The 18,871-nt window shown below is 41.1% G+C and overlaps 1 protein-coding gene across 6 annotated transcripts in view; it reads right to left on the bottom strand.

Moving 5' to 3' along the window:
- BBS9 (Bardet-Biedl syndrome 9) overlaps positions 1–18,871 on the bottom strand; it is a 434,982-nt gene that overhangs the window by 132,546 nt on the left and 283,565 nt on the right. For all 6 annotated transcript variants that reach the window (XM_084619984.1, XM_084619986.1, XM_084619982.1 and 3 more), the window contains one exon: positions 12,732–12,842. In XM_084619984.1, the coding sequence (XP_084476110.1) occupies positions 12,732–12,842 (111 nt within the window). The remainder of the gene's footprint in view (positions 1–12,731; positions 12,843–18,871) is intronic.

The raw sequence follows: 18,871 nt of genomic DNA on the forward strand, positions 1-18,871 counted from the left end.
TCAGGAAAGCATTTAAGCATGTACCTAAATTTATGTGTGTCAGTATTTCCACTGAAGACAACAGGACTACAAACATGCTTACAATTGGGCATGTGAATAACTATCTTGTTGAATTGAACTCACAACCGTGGGTTTAGCAGGCCAATGCTCAAACCACTGAGCTATCTATTCAGACCAAGTACTGTAATTTCATTTGTCTTGTCTAGGCACAGCAAGGAAAAGTGAAGGTCCAAGGCAATCTTTGTTTAGAAGGGCAAATTTGAAAGAGGCTCTTAAATTGCATCCACAGAATCTGCATGAACATTACCCTGCATTTATGTGGATAAAATGTGACAGTGTGAGTAAACAGGCATACAAATTACTGTACTTGCATACTTGCTAAGTGCAATTTAGGACACTACTTTGAAAATAAGGCCCTGAATGTCTTTGATTTATGGGTTTTATGTCTCAACCTTACCATTATTTTGTTATAGTTGTCTGTGTGTTTAATCAAAAGTAATAAGCCAGATGCTTCAAATTAAAGAGATTTAAAAATCTATTCCAGTCCATAACAATAAATTCTGAGACTGTTTTAGGTCTTAGAGACACTGATTATGAAATGATATTTATCTTACAAAATATAAACATATCCAATGAGAACTCTGAAATTTAATCTTTACGTCATCTAAATATTTTCATGATGGAAAAATACAGTTATTTAACTAGAAACTGTGGTAGCACAGTAGCAAGTACAAACTCTGAAGTTCTGGATAGAAGTATTAATTTAGGGCTTGATTTTATGACTCTCACTGGGGTTGAGAGTCATACTTGCTCTTCTGAGTAGTTCCAGCTAAATATTTTTATACTGTATAAACAACAAAATGCAAATGATGGGCCACATCTGTCCCATCCTTACCAGGAATAGTACTTACCAATCAGAGTATGGGTAGCACAATCTGGCCCTAAAATCTGAGAGTAATATTTGTATTTTGTTGATTAGATTAAAATACTTAGAGGAGGCTTTGGTGAAATTTTCTGCAATGAGGGGGAAAAAACCTTAACACATGTGAACAGTTAAACAGCTGCATGAGATGACACTTAACAAATCTACTTCAGAATGTTGAGAAATCCTGAATGGCTGGTGAGGAGGTAAAGATGACCTTCTGGCTCACACTGCTTTTTCAAAGGAAATTTTGCTGACTTCTGTGGAGTTATTCCTGATTTACACTAGTGGGAAAAGAGGATCAGGTCCTTTTTGTTCAAAGTGTGCTGTTAAAAGTCTTTCATAAAGCAACATGTTGTGCTGACATAAACAGAAAACAGTAAACTTGTTTGTCAAGCTAGTCTTGATGACTACAATCATAATGTGTCTGTTTATTTCTCTCTCAGACTCAGTATCTGTTTATGATGATTTCACTTGTCAAATAGCACTTGCATCAAGAGCGCTGGCTATATTCAAATATACTTTTTTACCAGGCATACATTTAGAATCATTCCCCATCATGATCCTTTACAAACCACAGTCAGCAGCTCATCTGATAACTGTCAAAGAAATATTACACAGTAACAGCTGACTGAAAGCTTGAGAATTAAGATTCACAGAACTCTGTCCTATTACCTTCCAGAATATGTGAAAACCTCTCCCTGAAATAAAATTGCTTTTGCACCAATTTCTTCATGAGCCTAGCAAGAAAGTAAAGTAAGAAAATGAAAGAGGGCAGAAAGAAAATGAAAGAGGGCAGAAAGTAAACAAGACAAAAACAGAGTTTGGAGGAAAGGCACTAAAAAACAGCACAGTAAAGGAAAAGGCACTGTTTTCCTATCACTTGTCTATAAAATGTTTCACTGATCATTCTTGCACCCATTCAAAGCAAAAACCACTGGAAAGTGCATCTTCCTCAAAACTACAGTAGTAGCAGTAGAGGAGCTAGTAGAGAGGGTGACCAACCCCACTGGCAGCCTTAAGCCTTTCCAAGCCTATCCTATAACTGACAAAAGAAGGTTTACAACACGAATTTTCACATGGGATTGGAGAACGAGCCTTCCTTGCAGTAATGGCTCCTGTCCCATGGGGCTGAGCCCAGCTGCCCACTCCCAGCATTGCAACATGGTGCACAGGGTGTAAAGGTGCTGTGAACCCATTCACCATTTTGCAATGTCACTCACTCAGATTTGGCTCAGCCCCCCGCCCCTCCCTCCATCAAGGTGATTGGACCAAACTTAAATGGCACTGACCCTGCAAACCAGATTGCAGTATCCAGAGTTTGGAGTTGGGCCCAGCCCCGCAGGACAGGAGCCGCCACAGCCAGGTATATACGGAGCAGGCTCACTCTCCAGGCCACCACCAATGACCCATCACCCTTTCGCTCCCCCAGTTACAAAACCTATGCCACTAATTATCAGCACCCATTTATGATGCTGCGGGCCTGATTCTAACCTCAGCTGTGGAATTACAACACACTAGTATTGTAAAAAAGCAGTGTGAGATTAGAATTCGGTCCAGTGGTTGATTTATTAGCTAGCCTTCAATAGTCTTATTTTTTTTCTTTTTTAGTGAGTATGGATTATTTACAGCTGCTTCACAGAAGGAGTGAGCGCATCCCAGTAGCAAAATGTGCCTCCCAAAGTGGCTCATTGATGGAGCCAGAACCATTTGTTCCCTCCTCTCACTGACTTGCCAGTAAGGGACTATTTTGGCTTCAGCCAGTGATATTAGGGTGGGGCTAATACTATCACCTATTACCCAAGTTGTCTTACACTCCCCATTAAAAGATCCTGTGTTCCACTGCTTATAGCTTTGCCAGACTTTAACCATTTGGAGTGAAATTTTCCATACTGGCTGTCTGTCTCAGTCTGAATTATTATTACTGAAAATTCCACCAAATGGTTCAGCCATTTCCAAGAATGAAGCTAAGGAAAAACTATGCTTTCTCCATGTTGAAAAATTCTTGACACTTTTTCTTTGAACTGTTCTACGGCCCCCATACTTTGGAGCAAGGACTTGAAATTTGGGTTGGCCTTTGCATCAGGATGCTTTTTGCCATCCCTGTGAAAATCCACCCAAATTTGGCTAATTCACAAGTCTTTGAAAAAATCAGTTCTCACATGCTCAGTAGACGTCTGCCAGAGCTAAATGGCTAAAATCTCCCAAGACTACCATTCTCACTGAGTACATTTGATCCTCTCACTGCTTCTGGTGCTGACGGGACTGTGCATGTGCCATCCATACAGAATGACTGAGCATGCTGTACCCCAGAACTATGGGGACTCAGAAGGACTTTTCCTATAAAGGCTGCTTTCCAACAGCTCTGGCCCAGGGTGGGGCTGGGCACTGGAACTGAGAGCAGAGAGCCTCTCTTTCCGGTACTCTCAATGAGCGTTCCCCGCTGGAACCCAGGTAGCGTGGAGAACAAAGCAGTCTGATGTGAATGGAGATGAGACAAATGCTGACCAATGGGAGGGAAAGGAATCGATTAGGACTGGAGTTGGGGGAGAAACTGACTGGGAGTTGTTGGGTGGGGGGAACTGGTTGGACAAGGAGACTGGGAGCCAGGTCTCTTCCTAATTAAAGACTGTATCATAAAACATACACACAAGGGAGGTAAATTAAGGTTGTGCAGATTATCTTAATTTTGACATTTCCTTACTTTTGCAACCTTAATAACATTATTGTAACATTGTTTTGTGTGTAAAAACATTCTGTGATTCTGTGAATGACAACTGGTGTAAGTTCATTCATTATCATACAGAAAGGGCCCTAAAATTTATTCTTCAGTGGATATGGGCATTTATTTTCTCTAGTTCACTCCCAAGTTTTGTTTTTGTCATTTCATGTTTGAGAACTGAGCTTTGTTCCAGCTGGAGACATGTCTTTCTCCTGATGCAGAAGTCCTCGTACTGAGAGTTAGCCAACTGCACTGTCCTTTTGCTGGGCACCTTATGCACGCAATTAGTAGATTTCAACCAGTACACAACACAGCTGCTAAAATTCTATCTGGTACCACACAGAGCAAGTACATTATGACAAGGTTGGCTCAGTTTCGTTGGCTGGTGGTCAGAGTCTGCATTAGATTCAAGATTCCCAATTGACCTACAGAGCACTTTGGAATATCTCACCTTGGATTTGATCACGTCAATCCTTTCATTCCTACCTTCACCTCCTAGTGCCGTCTGTTACTGCAAACATTTGCCTTGGGATTCCCTGAATAGAAATGTTGGGCATCATGGCACCTGTTCACTCCAAAGCTGAACAGACACTTGTTCTCTCCTTTGCTTTCAACTGTTTGGCACCACATCCTCAATTATTAAACTGTTGAAGATTTTCTATAAAGTACCTTGAGATGTCTACGTATGATAAGATTCTATGCAACTTGAAGTTGATATATTAAATGAAACATAGTTGTCAATTGCAGAGAATAGAAGCTACTGTGCTATCATTTTTGCTGTCTCTGTGTATTTATAAGGCAGCGAGTCTGTCAGGGAAAGTCATGGATTCCGTGACTTTCCATGACTTCTGTAGCAGCCAGTGCTGGCTCAGGGGCTGCCCGGCTCCTACTGGCATGGCCCTGCTGCTCCTAGCTGGAGGGGCCAGGGGGCTCCACCTGCTGCCTGCATCTGCAGGCCCCGCCTCCGCAGCTCCCATTGGCTGCGGTTCCTGGCCAATGGGAGCTGTGCAGCCAGAGCTTGTGGCAGGAGCAGTGAGCAGAGCCCCTTGGCCCCTGTGCCACCTAGGAGCTGCAGGGACACATGGAACTGGGTAGGGAGCCCCAGCACCAGCAGGGGTCCCAGGCCACACACTGCTACCCACATCCCCAGAGCAGCAGCATGGGTCCAGGGCCACACCCTGCTTCCTGCCCCCTCCCCAGAGCACCCACCGCAGCCTTGGACTTCCCCCTACCCCAGAGCACCCAAGGTTTAGACAGGGATATACAATAGAAGTCACGGACAGGTCACAGACCGTGAATTTTGTTTACTGCCTGTGACCTGTCTATGACTTTTACTAAAAATACCCATGACTAAAATGTAACCTTATGTATGTATAACAAACAAAATCTCCAAGGAGACAGAAAGTAGAGCACCTAAACTCATGCCCAAATATTTGTTTTAGACTCCTCCATAGAAAGGAAAAAATAAAATGAGAAAAGGGTTTTCCCTTCTCTCAGTATCTCTTACTGGCTGATCAGAGTTATAAAAACTCAATGTAAAATCACAAAGACGACACCTAAGATGCAAACAATGTTCAGCTAGAGTTTAACCTAAGCACCTTGGTCTGGCCTCTGTCACTGATGCTCAGGCTAAAATTCAGTCCAAAAAACCATGTACAGAACAACATTGCAATGCTGTGATATCATTCTCAGTGTTACTTTATGATTTAAGCAGCTCCCTTGGCTCTTGCACTTGGAGCAATTAGAATTTCCAGACAGCTCAGTGGCAAATATTTCAGGCTCATTATAGTGCAGCATGGCCGGTGGGCAGTCCATTCTGACCAAGAATGAATCAAACTCATTTATATAACACAGTTATAAACTGAAGACTAATTTAAAGCTTTCAAAATTTTCATTCAGTTTTGCATGGATCACCTGTCCTTCATAGAAAGTTATCAAGAATCAACTAAAGTCAAGTATATAATGTAAGGTTAAATTTTTGTCAAGGATTAGGACCTGCATCAGGACATGCAAGTCATATTACTGCCATTGTGGATGTTCACATACACTTTGCATCATGAAAAGGAGTACTTGTGGCACCTTAGAGACTAACCAATTTATTTGAGCATGAGCTTTCGTGAGCTACAGCTCACTTCATCGGATGCATACTGTGGAAACTGCAGAAGACATTATATACACGGAGACCATGAAACAATACCTCCTCCCACCCCACTCTCCTGCTGGTAATAGCTTATCTAAAGTGATCATCAAGTTGGGCCATTTCCAGCACAAATCCAGGTTTTCTCACCCTCCGCCCCCGCCCCCACAAACTCACTCTCCTGCTGGTAATAGCCCATCCAAAGTGACCACTCTCTTTAAAATGTGTATGATAATCAAGGTGGGCCATTTCCAGGACAAATCCAGGTTCTCTCACCCCCCCACACCCCTCCAAAAACCACACACACAAACTCACTCTCCTGCTGGTAATAGCTCATCCAAAGCGACCACTCTCCCTACAATGTGCATGATAATCAAGGTGGGCCATTTCCAGCACAAATCCAGATTTTCTCATCCCCCCACACATGCAAACTCACTCTCTCACCCCCCCCCACACACTCCTGAGAGAGTGAGTTTGTGGGGGGGGGGGATGTGAGAAAACCTGGATTTGTGCTGGAAATGGCCCACCTTGATTATCATGCACATTGTAGGGAGAGTGGTCGCTTTGGATGAGCTATTACCAGCAGGAGAGTGAGTTTGTGTGTGTGGTTTTTGGAGGGGGGTGGGGAGGTGAGAAAATCTGGATTTGTGCTGGAAATGGCCCACCTTGATGATCACTTTAGATAAGCTATTACCAGCAGGAGAGTGGGGTGGGAGGAGGTATTGTTTCATGGTCTCTGTGTATATAATGTCTTCTGCAGTTTCCACAGTATGCATCCGATGAAGTGAGCTGTAGCTCATGAAAGCTCATGCTCAAATAAATTGGTTAGTCTCTAAGGTGCCACAAGTACTCCTTTTCTTTTTGCGAATACAGACTAACACGGCTGTTACTCTGAAACTTTGCATCATCTCTCTATTCTGCCTGTCTGCTGTATTCTTATCAGCCTGACTGTTATTCAAACATACAAGAAAGCTATTCACTGAAACACACACCAAGCACAATCATAGAATTACAGGACTGGAAGGGACCTCAAGAAGTCGTCTAGTCTAGTCCCCTGCACTCATGGTAGGACTTAGTATTATCTAGACCATTCCTGACGGGTGTTTGTCTAACCTGCTCTTAAAAATCTCCAAAGATGGAGATTCCACAACCTCCTTTGGCAATTTATTCCAGTGCTTAACCTCCCTGACAGGAAGTTTTTCCTAATGTCCAATCTAAACCTCCATTGCTGCAATTTAAGCCCATTGCTTCTTGTCCTATCCTCAGAGATTAAGAACAACAATTTTTCTCCCTCCTCCTTGTAACAACCTTTTATGTACTTGAAAACTGTTATCATGTCCCCTCTCAGTCTTCTCTTTTCCAGACTAAACAAACCCAATTTTTTCAATCTTCCCCCACAGCTCATGTTTTCTAGACCTTTAATCATTTTTGTTGCTCTTCACGGGACTTTCTCCCATTTGTTCACATCTTTCCTGAAATGTGGCGCCCAGAACTGGACACAATACTCCAGTGGAGGCCTAATCAGCACAGAGTAGAGGAGAAGAATTACTTCTCGTGTCTTGCTTACAAATACTCCTGCTAATACATCCCAGAATGATGTTTGCTTTTTTTTTCCCCAAAAGTGTTACACTGGTGACTCATAATTAGCTTGTGGTCCGCTATGACTCCCAGATCCCTTTCTGCAGTACTCCTTCCTAGGCAGTCATTTCCCATTTTGTATGTGTGCAACTGATTGTTCCTTCCTAAGTGGAGTACTTTGCATTTGTCTTTATTGAATTTCATCCTATTTACTTCAGACCATTTCTCCAGTTTGTCCAGATCATTTTGAATGTTAATGCTATCCTCCAAAGCACTTGCAACCCCTCCCAGCTTGGCATCATCCGCAAACTTTATAAGTGTACTCTCTATGCTATTATCTAAATCACTGATGAACAGAAACAGCACCAGAACTGATCCCTGCGGAACCCCACTCATTATGCCCTTACAGCTTGACTGTGAACCACTGATAACTACTCTCTGGGAACAGTTTTCCAATCAGTTATGCACCCACCTTATAGTAGCTCCATTTAGGTAGCATTTCCCTAGTTTTTTTATGAGACCGTCATGTGAGTAAGTATCAAAAGCTTTACTAAAGTCAAGATATACCACGTCTACTGCTTCCCCCCCATCCACAAGACTTGTTACCCTGTCAAAGAAAGCTATCAGGTTGGTTTGACACGATTTGTTCTTGACAAATCCATGCTGACTGTTACATATCACCTTATTATCTTCTAGATGTTTGCAACTTCATTGCTTAATTATTTGCTCCATTATCTTTCCAGGTACAGAAGTTAAGGTGACTGGTCTGTAATTCACCGGGTCATCCTTATTTCCCTTTTTATAGACTGGCACTATCTTTGCCTTTTTCCAGTCTTCTGGAATCTCTCCCATCTTCCATGACTTTTCAAAGATAATCGCTAATGGCTCAGATATCGCCTCAGTCAGCTCCTTGAGTATTCTAGGATGCATTTAATGAAGCCCTGGTGGCTTGAAGACATTTAACTTAACAAGTTAAAAATTACTTAAACCTTTCCCTATTTTAGCCTCTGATCGTATCTCATTTTCACTGGCATTCACTGTGTTAGATGTCCAATCACCATCAACCTTCTTGGTAAAAACTGAAACAAAGAAGTCATTAAGCACCTCTGCCATTTCCCCATTTTCTGTTATTGTTTTTCTCCCCTCACTGAGTAATGGGCCTACCGTGTCCTTGGTCTTCCTCTTGCTTCTAATGTATTTTTAGAACGATTTCTTGTTACCCTTTGTGTCTCTAGCTAGTTTGATCTTGTTTTGTGTTTTGGCCTGTCTAATTTTGTCCCTACATACTTGTAGTATTTGTTTATATTCATCCTTTGTAATTTAACCTAGCTTCCACTTTTTGTAGGACTCTTTTTTGATTTTTAGATCACTGAAGATCTCCTCATTAAGCCAGGGTGGTCTCTTGCCATACTTCCTATCTTTCCTATGCAGTGGGATAGTTTGCTCTTGTGCCCGTAATAATGTCTCTTTGAAAAACTGCCAACTGTCTTCAATTGTTTTCCCCTTAGACTTACTTCCCATGGGTTCTTACCTACCAATTCCCTGAGTTTGCTAAAGTCTGCCTTCTTGAAATCCATTGTCTTTATTTTGCTGTTCTCCCTCCTATCATTCCTTAGAATCATGAACTCTACCATTTCATGATCATTTTCACCCAATCTGCTTTCCACTTTCAAATTCTCAACCAGTTCCCCCCTATTTGTCAAAATCAAATCTAGAACAGCCTCTCCGATAGTAGCTTTCTCCACCTTCTGAAATAAAAAACTGTCTCCAATACATTCCAAGAACTTGTTGGATAATCCGTGCCCTGCTGTGTTAATTTCCCAACAGATGTCTGAGTAGTTGAAGTCCCCCATCACCACCAAGTCCTGTGCATTGGATGGCTTTGTTAGTTGTTTAAAAAAAGCTTCATCCACCTATACTTTCTGGTTAGGTGGTCTATAGTAGACCCCTACCATAACATCATCCTTGGTTTTACCCCTTTTATCCTTACCCAGAGACTTTCAACAAGTCTGTTTCTTATTTCCATCTCAACCTCAACCGTGTCCAAGTGTATACATTTTTAATATATAAGGCAACATCTCCTCCCTTTTTCCCCTGCCTGTCCTTCCTGAGCAAGCTGTTCTCTTCTATACCAATATTCCAATCATGCATATTATCCCACCGATGCTCTGTGATGCCAACTATGTCACAGTTGTTTTTATTTACTGGCATTTTGAGTTCGTCCTGCTTATCCTTTTACATTTCAACACCATGTCCTTGATCACAAGGATGGACCAACAACAGAGAGAAGGGAGAGCCTGGCACATGTCCTGAGTTTGTTGTAGTCTCCTAACAGCGAAGGTGGAATTTTACTGGGGTTGCAGACTTTGTTCTGGAGAACTGATATATTTCAGATCAGAAGGACAGTTAAAAACATAACACAGGATAAACTGAGTGTCTGTCAACCCTGACAGTATCTTTTTGTCTTATGCCCTGAAGTCAATAGGGAAAATCAGTACATTAAGCCTTCTACAGGTTTTTTTGTTGTTGTCCTTTTCATAGTAGATTGTTATTCTGAAGTTCAGAATTCTGGAGTTCAGTTACATATGGACAAATTTTGCTGCAGTATACTGCATAAGACTTAATTATTTATAGACATGGAGGGCTAAATTAAAAAAAAAATAGCCACCGAAATGTATCTTACCAAATCCAGACCAGTCTGGGTCAGCCTTTGCTTATTTCATCCACGTGGTCCCCCTGATCAAATGAATTCTATATTTTCCATGTTCCTCCTCTTACTTACCTTGGTTTTGTCAAAGCAATTATGTTATGCGTGAGCTGTATTGCTCTCTACAGAACCATGTAACGTCATCCTGTTCTCCGCATGTTAAATAAAATTAACATTATGTAGTTATTAGCTGACCTACATGCAGGACTCCTCCCATTGTATCTTTCACTTTTATCATATTATATATTGTTGCATCTTCCCTCCCTGTCTATTATTACAAGTTTTCCAATTAAAACATTTTAAGGTAAAAAACAGCCCTTAAACTCTGCTTACCACGGGGTAACTGTTTATGCAAAATACACATTTGTGAACAAAACAGTTGTTGGTCAGACAAACAAATCATGCATTTGTAAGGATACATTTTGTGCACACAAATATTATTTTGCACACATAATTCACCTGTTTCTGTTAACCGCACAAGGATTTTATAGGTATCTATAAAAGGCCACATTGGGCTATCACAGGCCAGAACGGGTGCACAGACAGGCAGCCAATCAGAGAGGGCCTGCGGGGAGCCAATCAGGGCTGAGCAAGAGGAAGCCAATCAGGGCCAGACTAGGCCCTATATAAAGGCTGCCCAGACAAGAGGCAGTGAGTCTGTCCCAGACCTTCATGGGGAAAGGTCTGTCTATTGAGCAGGAAACAGGCACCTCGGACACAGCAGTGCTGGGCAGGCTTGGGGGAGCATAGAAGGGCTCCAGCCTAATACCTGCCAGACTGTGGGCCCTGATAGAAAGGGCCTAGAGGGTGTGAAGGACCAGAGGGGAAGTGGCCCAGGGACAGTTAGACAAGGGGAGAGAAGGAGGGCAGGGAAGCTGCCACTAGAGGGTCCCTGGGTCGGAACCCAAAGTAGTGGGTGGGCTTGGGTCCTCCCCTTCCTCCTTGTACAGCAGCTGGCCATGGAAGGGTGGCCGTGACAGACTGCCACCAGCCCACGAACAGCGGGGCTAGACTTGAGGGGTTGTGGTGGGCCACTGCGGCAGGAGCGAACTGGAAAGACTGCTGTTAACCCTCCCCTGGAAGGGGGTGAGTGTGGACTTGGGGGCACTGCCGGAGGGCAGTGTCCTGAAGAGGACGCCGCCGAGTGAGGAGCAACGCGGGTCCGGACGCCACCAGGGCAAGGGACGGATGGGACACCGCCAGCAGAAGCTGCCCTGCAGAGGACAGAGCTAATTCCCAAATGTGCCAGCAGGAGGTGCCGCAGGGGTGAGTCCCAACCCTGTCACAGTATCTATCCACATATCGCCATTTAGGCTAGGTCTACGCTACGGGTGCTGCAGTGGCACAGCTACAGCACGGCAGTGATGCCGCCGTAGCGCACATGGTTCCCACAGTTGTGGACAGGGGTTTTCACCGTACGCAATCCACCTCCCCAAGCAGCAATAACTACGAACTATTTCTTCCATCAACCTGGCTGCGTCTACGCTGGGGGTTAGGTCGGCTTAACTGCAGTGCTCAGGAGGTGTGAATTTTCCACATGCCTGAGCGCCATACTATGTTGACCTGTCTTGAGTATAGACCAGGTCTTAGCCTTTCAATTCCTGAGTGCACTTGCCATTCTTCTTCCCCGCCTTCATCATCCATTTAGATTTGTGCCATGACACCATCCTGGTAGTATGAATGTAAATTTATTTAATTCTAACATTCAACTTTCAATACAATGCTGTGGAGAAAAGTATGAATGACCAGTACACATTTTAATTAGATACCATACATATGTGTATACTAAAAGAATGCTGACATGTTTGTCCCACTTTAAAAATCCCCATTCTAAGCAGATCTCTCAGTATTACCTTTCTGATGAAGTAAATTTTACCTTGTTTTAAAACTACACATAAAATAATTCATTAAAAAGCGTTGATTATATTTTAGAGAAACCTGAAAATAAATACAATAATAAACAAATCACGTTTAGGATCTCCTATGTTTAGAATGACTGATCATGAGAAATACGCCACTTAACAGGAACATAATTTAGTAAATAAAATGGAAAGCATCTTATGGGGCACTTTATTAAACTACAATGCATTTGTTTACCATTCTTACTCTCAAAATAAGTTAAGAAAATGTATCACTGTATGCAATATATTTTATATCCAATATAATATTTTTTCTGAAATTCTAGGAAGTCTTCCCACAAACTGTAAGTAATGACCAAAGTTTAATCAATTGGCACTACGTCCCAACAATAAAAACCTTAATTAAACTGAAATATCCTAACCTGCATTTCTACCTAACCTTCAACTTTCAGAAAGGAGGTCAGGTTTAAAGTCCTCAGCTACCTCATACATATCGTGTTGTAGCACCAGATCTTTTCAATTCAGGGGAAGTTATTCACCTCAGCTAGAAGTCTCTACTCTATTGCCAGCAGTTCTGAAGCAAAAAAAATCTGAAGAATTATTGGACTCCATAAAATTATCAGATTTGATTGAACCAGGAAAAAATTAAAAGTATTTCTAGAAAAGTGCTGTTCATTTACTAACCAGAAACTTAAAAAACATAACTGGAAACACCTCAGTCAATTACTCCTTTTCCTACAGACACAAAGTATGAGTTAGATTTGTTCTGTATTCGAAATACAAGTGAGTAATTTTCCTTCTCTTACCAGTTTTGGATTTCTGCTTTGTGAGGTGCCTGTGGTTGGTAAACATTGTTGTGGAATCCTGTACACCTGTCCTTTCCTCCAGGTCAGATTCTTGGATGGGAGTACAACCACCTAGTTGAAAATAGAATAGAATACCTTCATGTGGTGCACAGGCAACCAGAGCATGAACAAGAATAAGAGATAATAAACAAAGTGGCAAGAGTCCCAAAGAATGTATAAAATTGGAATGGTCTGCAGTTTAACCCTGGGTGAAAAATACTTTGAATAGAAAACGAGCTACCACCATTCTGTTTAGTATATTGATTATGCCTTGGTGATTCCTCACTTTACTCATTTGTGCCATGTAAGGAATGTTTTAAACTTATAGCATAAATAAAACTCACTTTATACAAAGGATAGAAATAGGTCTTAGGAGGAATTGTGTCAAGTATCACATCGCTGGAAACTGGTATAGTAATAAAATTCTACAGTGAGCAAAGCCTGCAAAGACCATTAGTTTGCAATCAAGGCTGTCTCGGGATGATATTTTTTGGATGTGTGATTATACACACTGATTTTCAATACTTTCTACTGTAGCACCAAGACACATAGCACTGCCCAGCACCATACTGCCATGAGGGATGCTTGAAGTCAGAAGTGATCCCAGGATAGGCTGACATAATTTCTCTGCTGGCTCACACTTGTCTCTTCTTTAGGGAAACTTGAAGAAAGCCAGAAAACAAAGGAGACGGAGACACCACAAGCTGAAGGGAGGAGGGGCAGAGCAATGGAAATAGGACTATGGGAGAAATATACTTCCACATTTCACATTTCCTTGCAGGATGTGTGTGGCTAAAACAGAAATGAACACCCATGCATCATCACAAAGCACTGGATGCACACATGATATCACACACAGCAAGCACTATCCTTTTACATTTCAACACCATGTCCTTGATTATAAAGATGGACCAACAGCAGAGAGAAGGTGAGTATGTGCATAGCTAATAAGATAGCATACAGCATGAGTGTTGAACATGCTGTTTGTTGTTTTCAGTAGAAAGCTACATGAGCAGCTTCCATTACCCCTGTAGATCTGGAAGAAAGGAAGAACTTATGAAGTTACTGGGTTTTTACCCCAGCTCAGAGATGGTGGTCTTAAACTTTTCTCAGGGCAGAAGCGATGAATATTTTATGCATTTTCTCTTTTAATGCAGCTGTGCAGGCCTCTCATTTTGCTCAGCAGCTTCAAGTCAAACACTTGATCAAAAGTCCATGAAAGGCTTTGTGCTTAACTGCAAGCATATGGTCACCAGCTTAAAGTTAAGCTTTTGCTTAAGTGCTTTGAAGGATCAATAAATGTACAATACACTCTCTGAGTGGAAAATTAGTGCCCTCCCGAGATCACCACTAGCAAGCAAACAAACCTCTTCGCCTGGTGTTGAAAAATCATCCTTTATTGTCTACTGAAAGTGTGCATTTTTTAAAGCATCATATTAACTCCTAACTCAAAACAACAAAGATACTTACTGTATATGATACATTTCCACTGTTGTGAAGAGAAATGTTTTATTCCATGCCCCATGAATGGGATACCTGATTTGTGGCAATATAGCATCTCTCTCATTGCAAAATAAAAATAAAGCATTTGCAAAAATTAAATATGCCAGTCCAGTGGCATTGGAGAGCATACTGCCTGGCACAAGAACCAGCCTCTCCAGCAACTTGGAGACCCCTGCTTTTTAACACAGTGAAGATCAGTAATATCAGTTGGTGTAAATCAAGATGGCTCTGTTGAGTGAAATAAAGCCATGCTGATTTACACCACTGGAAAACCTGACCCAGCACTTTTGGTTTTCAGGAACAGGAGAAGGCATGAGCTACTCTACCCCAAATATGCCCTGCCAGCCGATTTGTGATGTGTCATGGACTCAATAAATAGTTTCAGAGGTGGCTGAATCTCCTATCCTTTCAGTTCAGGGAGGAGGTTTGGGTGCTGGTGGTAAACCTAATGTGAAAAGAGAGGTATTAGCACAAGCAGAGATTCCTAAAACCTCCCACCTTTTGTTTTGTGGTGGATAGCAAATCTGATAACAGGAAATACGAACACTATGATATGTTAATATATTGCAATACATTGCTACCGAGTAACACATTGTTAAATATAAATATACATCCATCTATCCAATGAAAATAAAGTATTTGTTAATCTCCAGCACATCTAATCCCATCTGCAAACTCTGACTGTAAAATGTAAACTATATAACTCAAAGAATTAGAAGGTTTCAGAGTAACAGCCGTGTTAGTCTGTCTTCGCAAAAAGAAAAGGAGTACTTGTGGCACCTTAGAAACTAACCAATTTATTTGAGCATAAACTTTCGTGAGCTACAGCAGAAACTATTCCTCTAACATTCAAATTAGGATACTTGTAATTTTCGTTCCTCAGATAAAATCTATCCTGTTAAACACTAATTTGTAAACACATGATAAATCATTCAAGATCAATACAAATAACAACCTGAGAGTGGTATCATGTATTAAACATTGAGATTATGAGTGAAAAATCATATAACCCATTAGTGCATATTGGGTTTCTGGAGACAAAAGAACTTTGAAAAGTTTGCTCTAAAAACTGAAACTCTATAGGTTATGTGGCCTTGAGAATTAATGGCTTTTGATGCCAAACTATTTCATTAGTCATTAGCACTATTTTCCAGTTGATGGTAACTGAATCAGAGTCGGAAAATGTCTATTTGCCCTTAGGCACCCCATGCTATTGGTTGGAAGGAAGCGGGACTTCCTGCTCTTGGTTTTGATGTCAAAGGTTTGTTAAGATTTACTTGTCAACTGATATTGTCAAAATGTACCAGCACTAAAAGCAAAATTCATTTTTTCCATTACCTTACTTTTCTGATAGAGAACAGTGAGAAATGGAATTTCACCATTTAATCTGAGGGACTGCATAGGTTACACACAAAGCAAACCAGCTCTGAAAGAACTGGAAAACATACTATCAGCCTCATTTACAACACAAATTCAATATATTCCCTACTCTTCAACAATTTGTAAGTATACCAGTATTTATGTTGGGTCACTTTACCTGCTGTTTTATAAAAACAAGACATTATTACAATATTGTAAGTGTAGACACTGATCACAGCTGTACAAGACACAAACAAAAACATGGGGGTGAAATCCTGGTCTCACTGAAGTCAATGGAAGTTTTGCTATTTACTTCAGTAAGGCTGGATTTCACCCCTGATCCTTAAACTAAGGAGCATTTAAGTTAAAGATCAGACACCACAAAAGAGGGAGATGCCACTAACTCTGAAATTTTTCTCCACACACTGCGATGATGGTGGCATTATATTAGTGAGGTTTACAATTTGCTCAGCTCATGAAAGAAGTGTATTTTCAGTAGGGATTTGAATGAAGACAAAGTGTGAAACTTGTGCATCAGGAAGGGTAGAGAATTATACCTCAGATTTCTCAGAAGAATGAAATGACAGATGCACTGAGGTTGGCATCACTGAAGGAAGGAAGAGGCAAGATGGGGGAAAAAATTGAGAATTTCGTTCTTCAGTATGTTAGAGTGCTCAGGTCTAATAAATGGGTCAGCACTCTGATCACAGTAGCCTCCATTAGTTTTCCCAGCAACGGCTGATTGAGGAAATAGGGAAGAAGTAGCTAAACAGACAAGGAAGCTAGGTGAGTTAAGGAACTAACTGGCCCATCAGCTGATGAGCTTGATAAAAAAGCAGGAACAAAGCATCAGGATGTGGGAGGATAGTGCTAACTGTGCCCACGCTGAAGGCCATCCCAAGGAAGACAGATCTCTTTTCCTCACAGGGCCCTGATGAACAGGGGCTGAAGTTCACAGGGAATAGGACTGGTGTGTTGCACTGTGCAGGTGTTGGTGAAGGGGAATAAATTATACAGAGTGGACACTAAAAGAGGAGCAATTCCTGGGGTGGCCAAGTACCAGGGGAGGGGGAGTGCGACACCCACCATATCACACAATAAGAGATCAAATTTTTCTTAACACATAAAAGAGATCTTCTGTAGAATACTATGGTGCTCCACATTTCCAGAACCACTGAACTCTATCGCCACAAGAATACATGGCTTTCTGTCTGCCATGGACACCTTCAAGAAAGGAGAGGTGTCCACCCTGGTAAATATTAATTTTGTTTCAATGTTTTAGATACGTTATAAAAGACCCCGTATTAACAAGTGTGTTCTGACATATGATGCTGGCATTTTCAAGCAACTAAGAAAGTCCCATTGAAATTCAATGGTAGCTGGGCTCCTGTCTCCCTTAGGAACCTGTGAAAATCCCAGTCTGAATGCATACATACTATAAACTGACTTTCTTTTGTTTCTCTATGGTTTATCCTGCCTCCCTACCATATGGATTCAATTTCTACTGATTTTGGCACTAATGCTCTCTGTAAAAAATATCTAATGGTTTGAGTATTAGATAGCTGTACTTTGCTTGTTATATGCATCCTTACTATGAGCCTTATCCCATCCCTGTAAAAACCAAGATGGATTTTGCTGTTGGCTTTAATGGCAGCAGGATCAGTCCCTTTGTATTTCCTGGAGACAGGAGGGAAACGTGTACTGCTATATGGTTACTGGGAAAATTTTCAGAAGTGCCTACATAGTGTAGGAACCTATGTCTCATTTTCAAAAGCAATTTAGGCATTTATGAGTCTAAATCTAATTGACAATACATAGGATTAGGCTCCTAAGTACCTAAAATCACTTCTGAAAATGAGACTTAAATGCTTTTGAAAATTTTACCCAATGTCAATCCTGTGTCAAAAAAATACTTCATTTTTATGTATACATGTGCTAAAAGGAATACCATTTTATTCATAAAACAAATTTTTTAAAGTAGGGATTTAACTCATTAACACTAGTTAACAGGGGTCTTTATTAAAGACTGAATGTGTAATGCTGCTATGCTGTGGAACCAAATCCTTGGATTATTTACAGATTTGATTGGATAAATTTTTCATGTAACATATATTGTTCTTACCACAAGCAGAGTAAATCCACCTAGAAGCTACATGTCTATACCTCCACTCACACAGGACAGAATTATTAATGTATGGTGTGTCTCTCTGCATTTCAAAATGGAAACGGTCCTGCTCTAAATTTCAGTGAAGGCCATGGTAGTCATTCAACTGACCTGAAAGAGAGCTGGATCAGGCCCCACATGCACGGTGGTGAATATACGGATTAAACTGCACTTGATTCAGTTTTTGCTCTTTGGAAACATTTTTCACTCCACAGGGCAAATATCACCAAACTGAAAATATCATTACACCTCCAAGTCCTTCACACCTTTGGACTGCATGAGTGCTAGTCAACACGTTTAAATCTGATAAATCTTAATCTTTACATCCAGAGAGTTATCTTTAAATTGTCATGTTTCTGTGTGTCCCTGCGTTGTGAGTGCATGTTGTTTCGGGGTTCCCACTGATCATCTATTTTAGCAACCTACTATTATGAACTTTTATCCATCCCAAGGACTGAAAAAAATCATAGTAGCATAATCATTCACATCCATTGATAATTATTTAAGTAAATTATATCAAGCAGAAAAGTGAGCTATTTACCAAAAAAGCAAGAACAGCATATAAATCTCACAGATTGGAAGTGATCCAGGTTGAGAAGTTCTCCAGATGTCAGTCTATAAACAGTGCTTTATGAAATGAATTTCCCCATTAACTGTTGGCAAGAACAGCACCTAGAATATGTTATTGCATTATGACCCACTCTTCCCCCTTTTCTGTGCAGCTGAATTCTTGTCTGACACCTCAGATCTTTTATCAGTTGTGATAAATCCAGCACTTTGGGCACGCAAACTGTGGTCAGCAAAATTGTTTGTTAGGGTACGATGTTACGGCCAAGTAATTGTGAGCTTTCTTCACTGAAGGAAATGAGACTGCTCTTGTTTATTTTCACTACATCTGTTTTTGTAACACATTTAGTTGGAAAGAGACACCCCCCCCCGCCCCAAGGAAACCTAAACATATGATATCTATTTTTTCTTTAATTGAAGTACTGATAGTTTTGCTACGGGGTCCTATCACAATGTTTTTACACGTTAATATGGTTCTTAAAGCTCAAAAACAGGAAAACAAAAGTAG

Source organism: Lepidochelys olivacea (assembly GCF_965140295.1).
Source record: "Lepidochelys olivacea isolate rLepOli2 genome assembly, chromosome: 2".
Taxonomy (NCBI): Eukaryota; Metazoa; Chordata; order Testudines; family Cheloniidae; genus Lepidochelys; species Lepidochelys olivacea.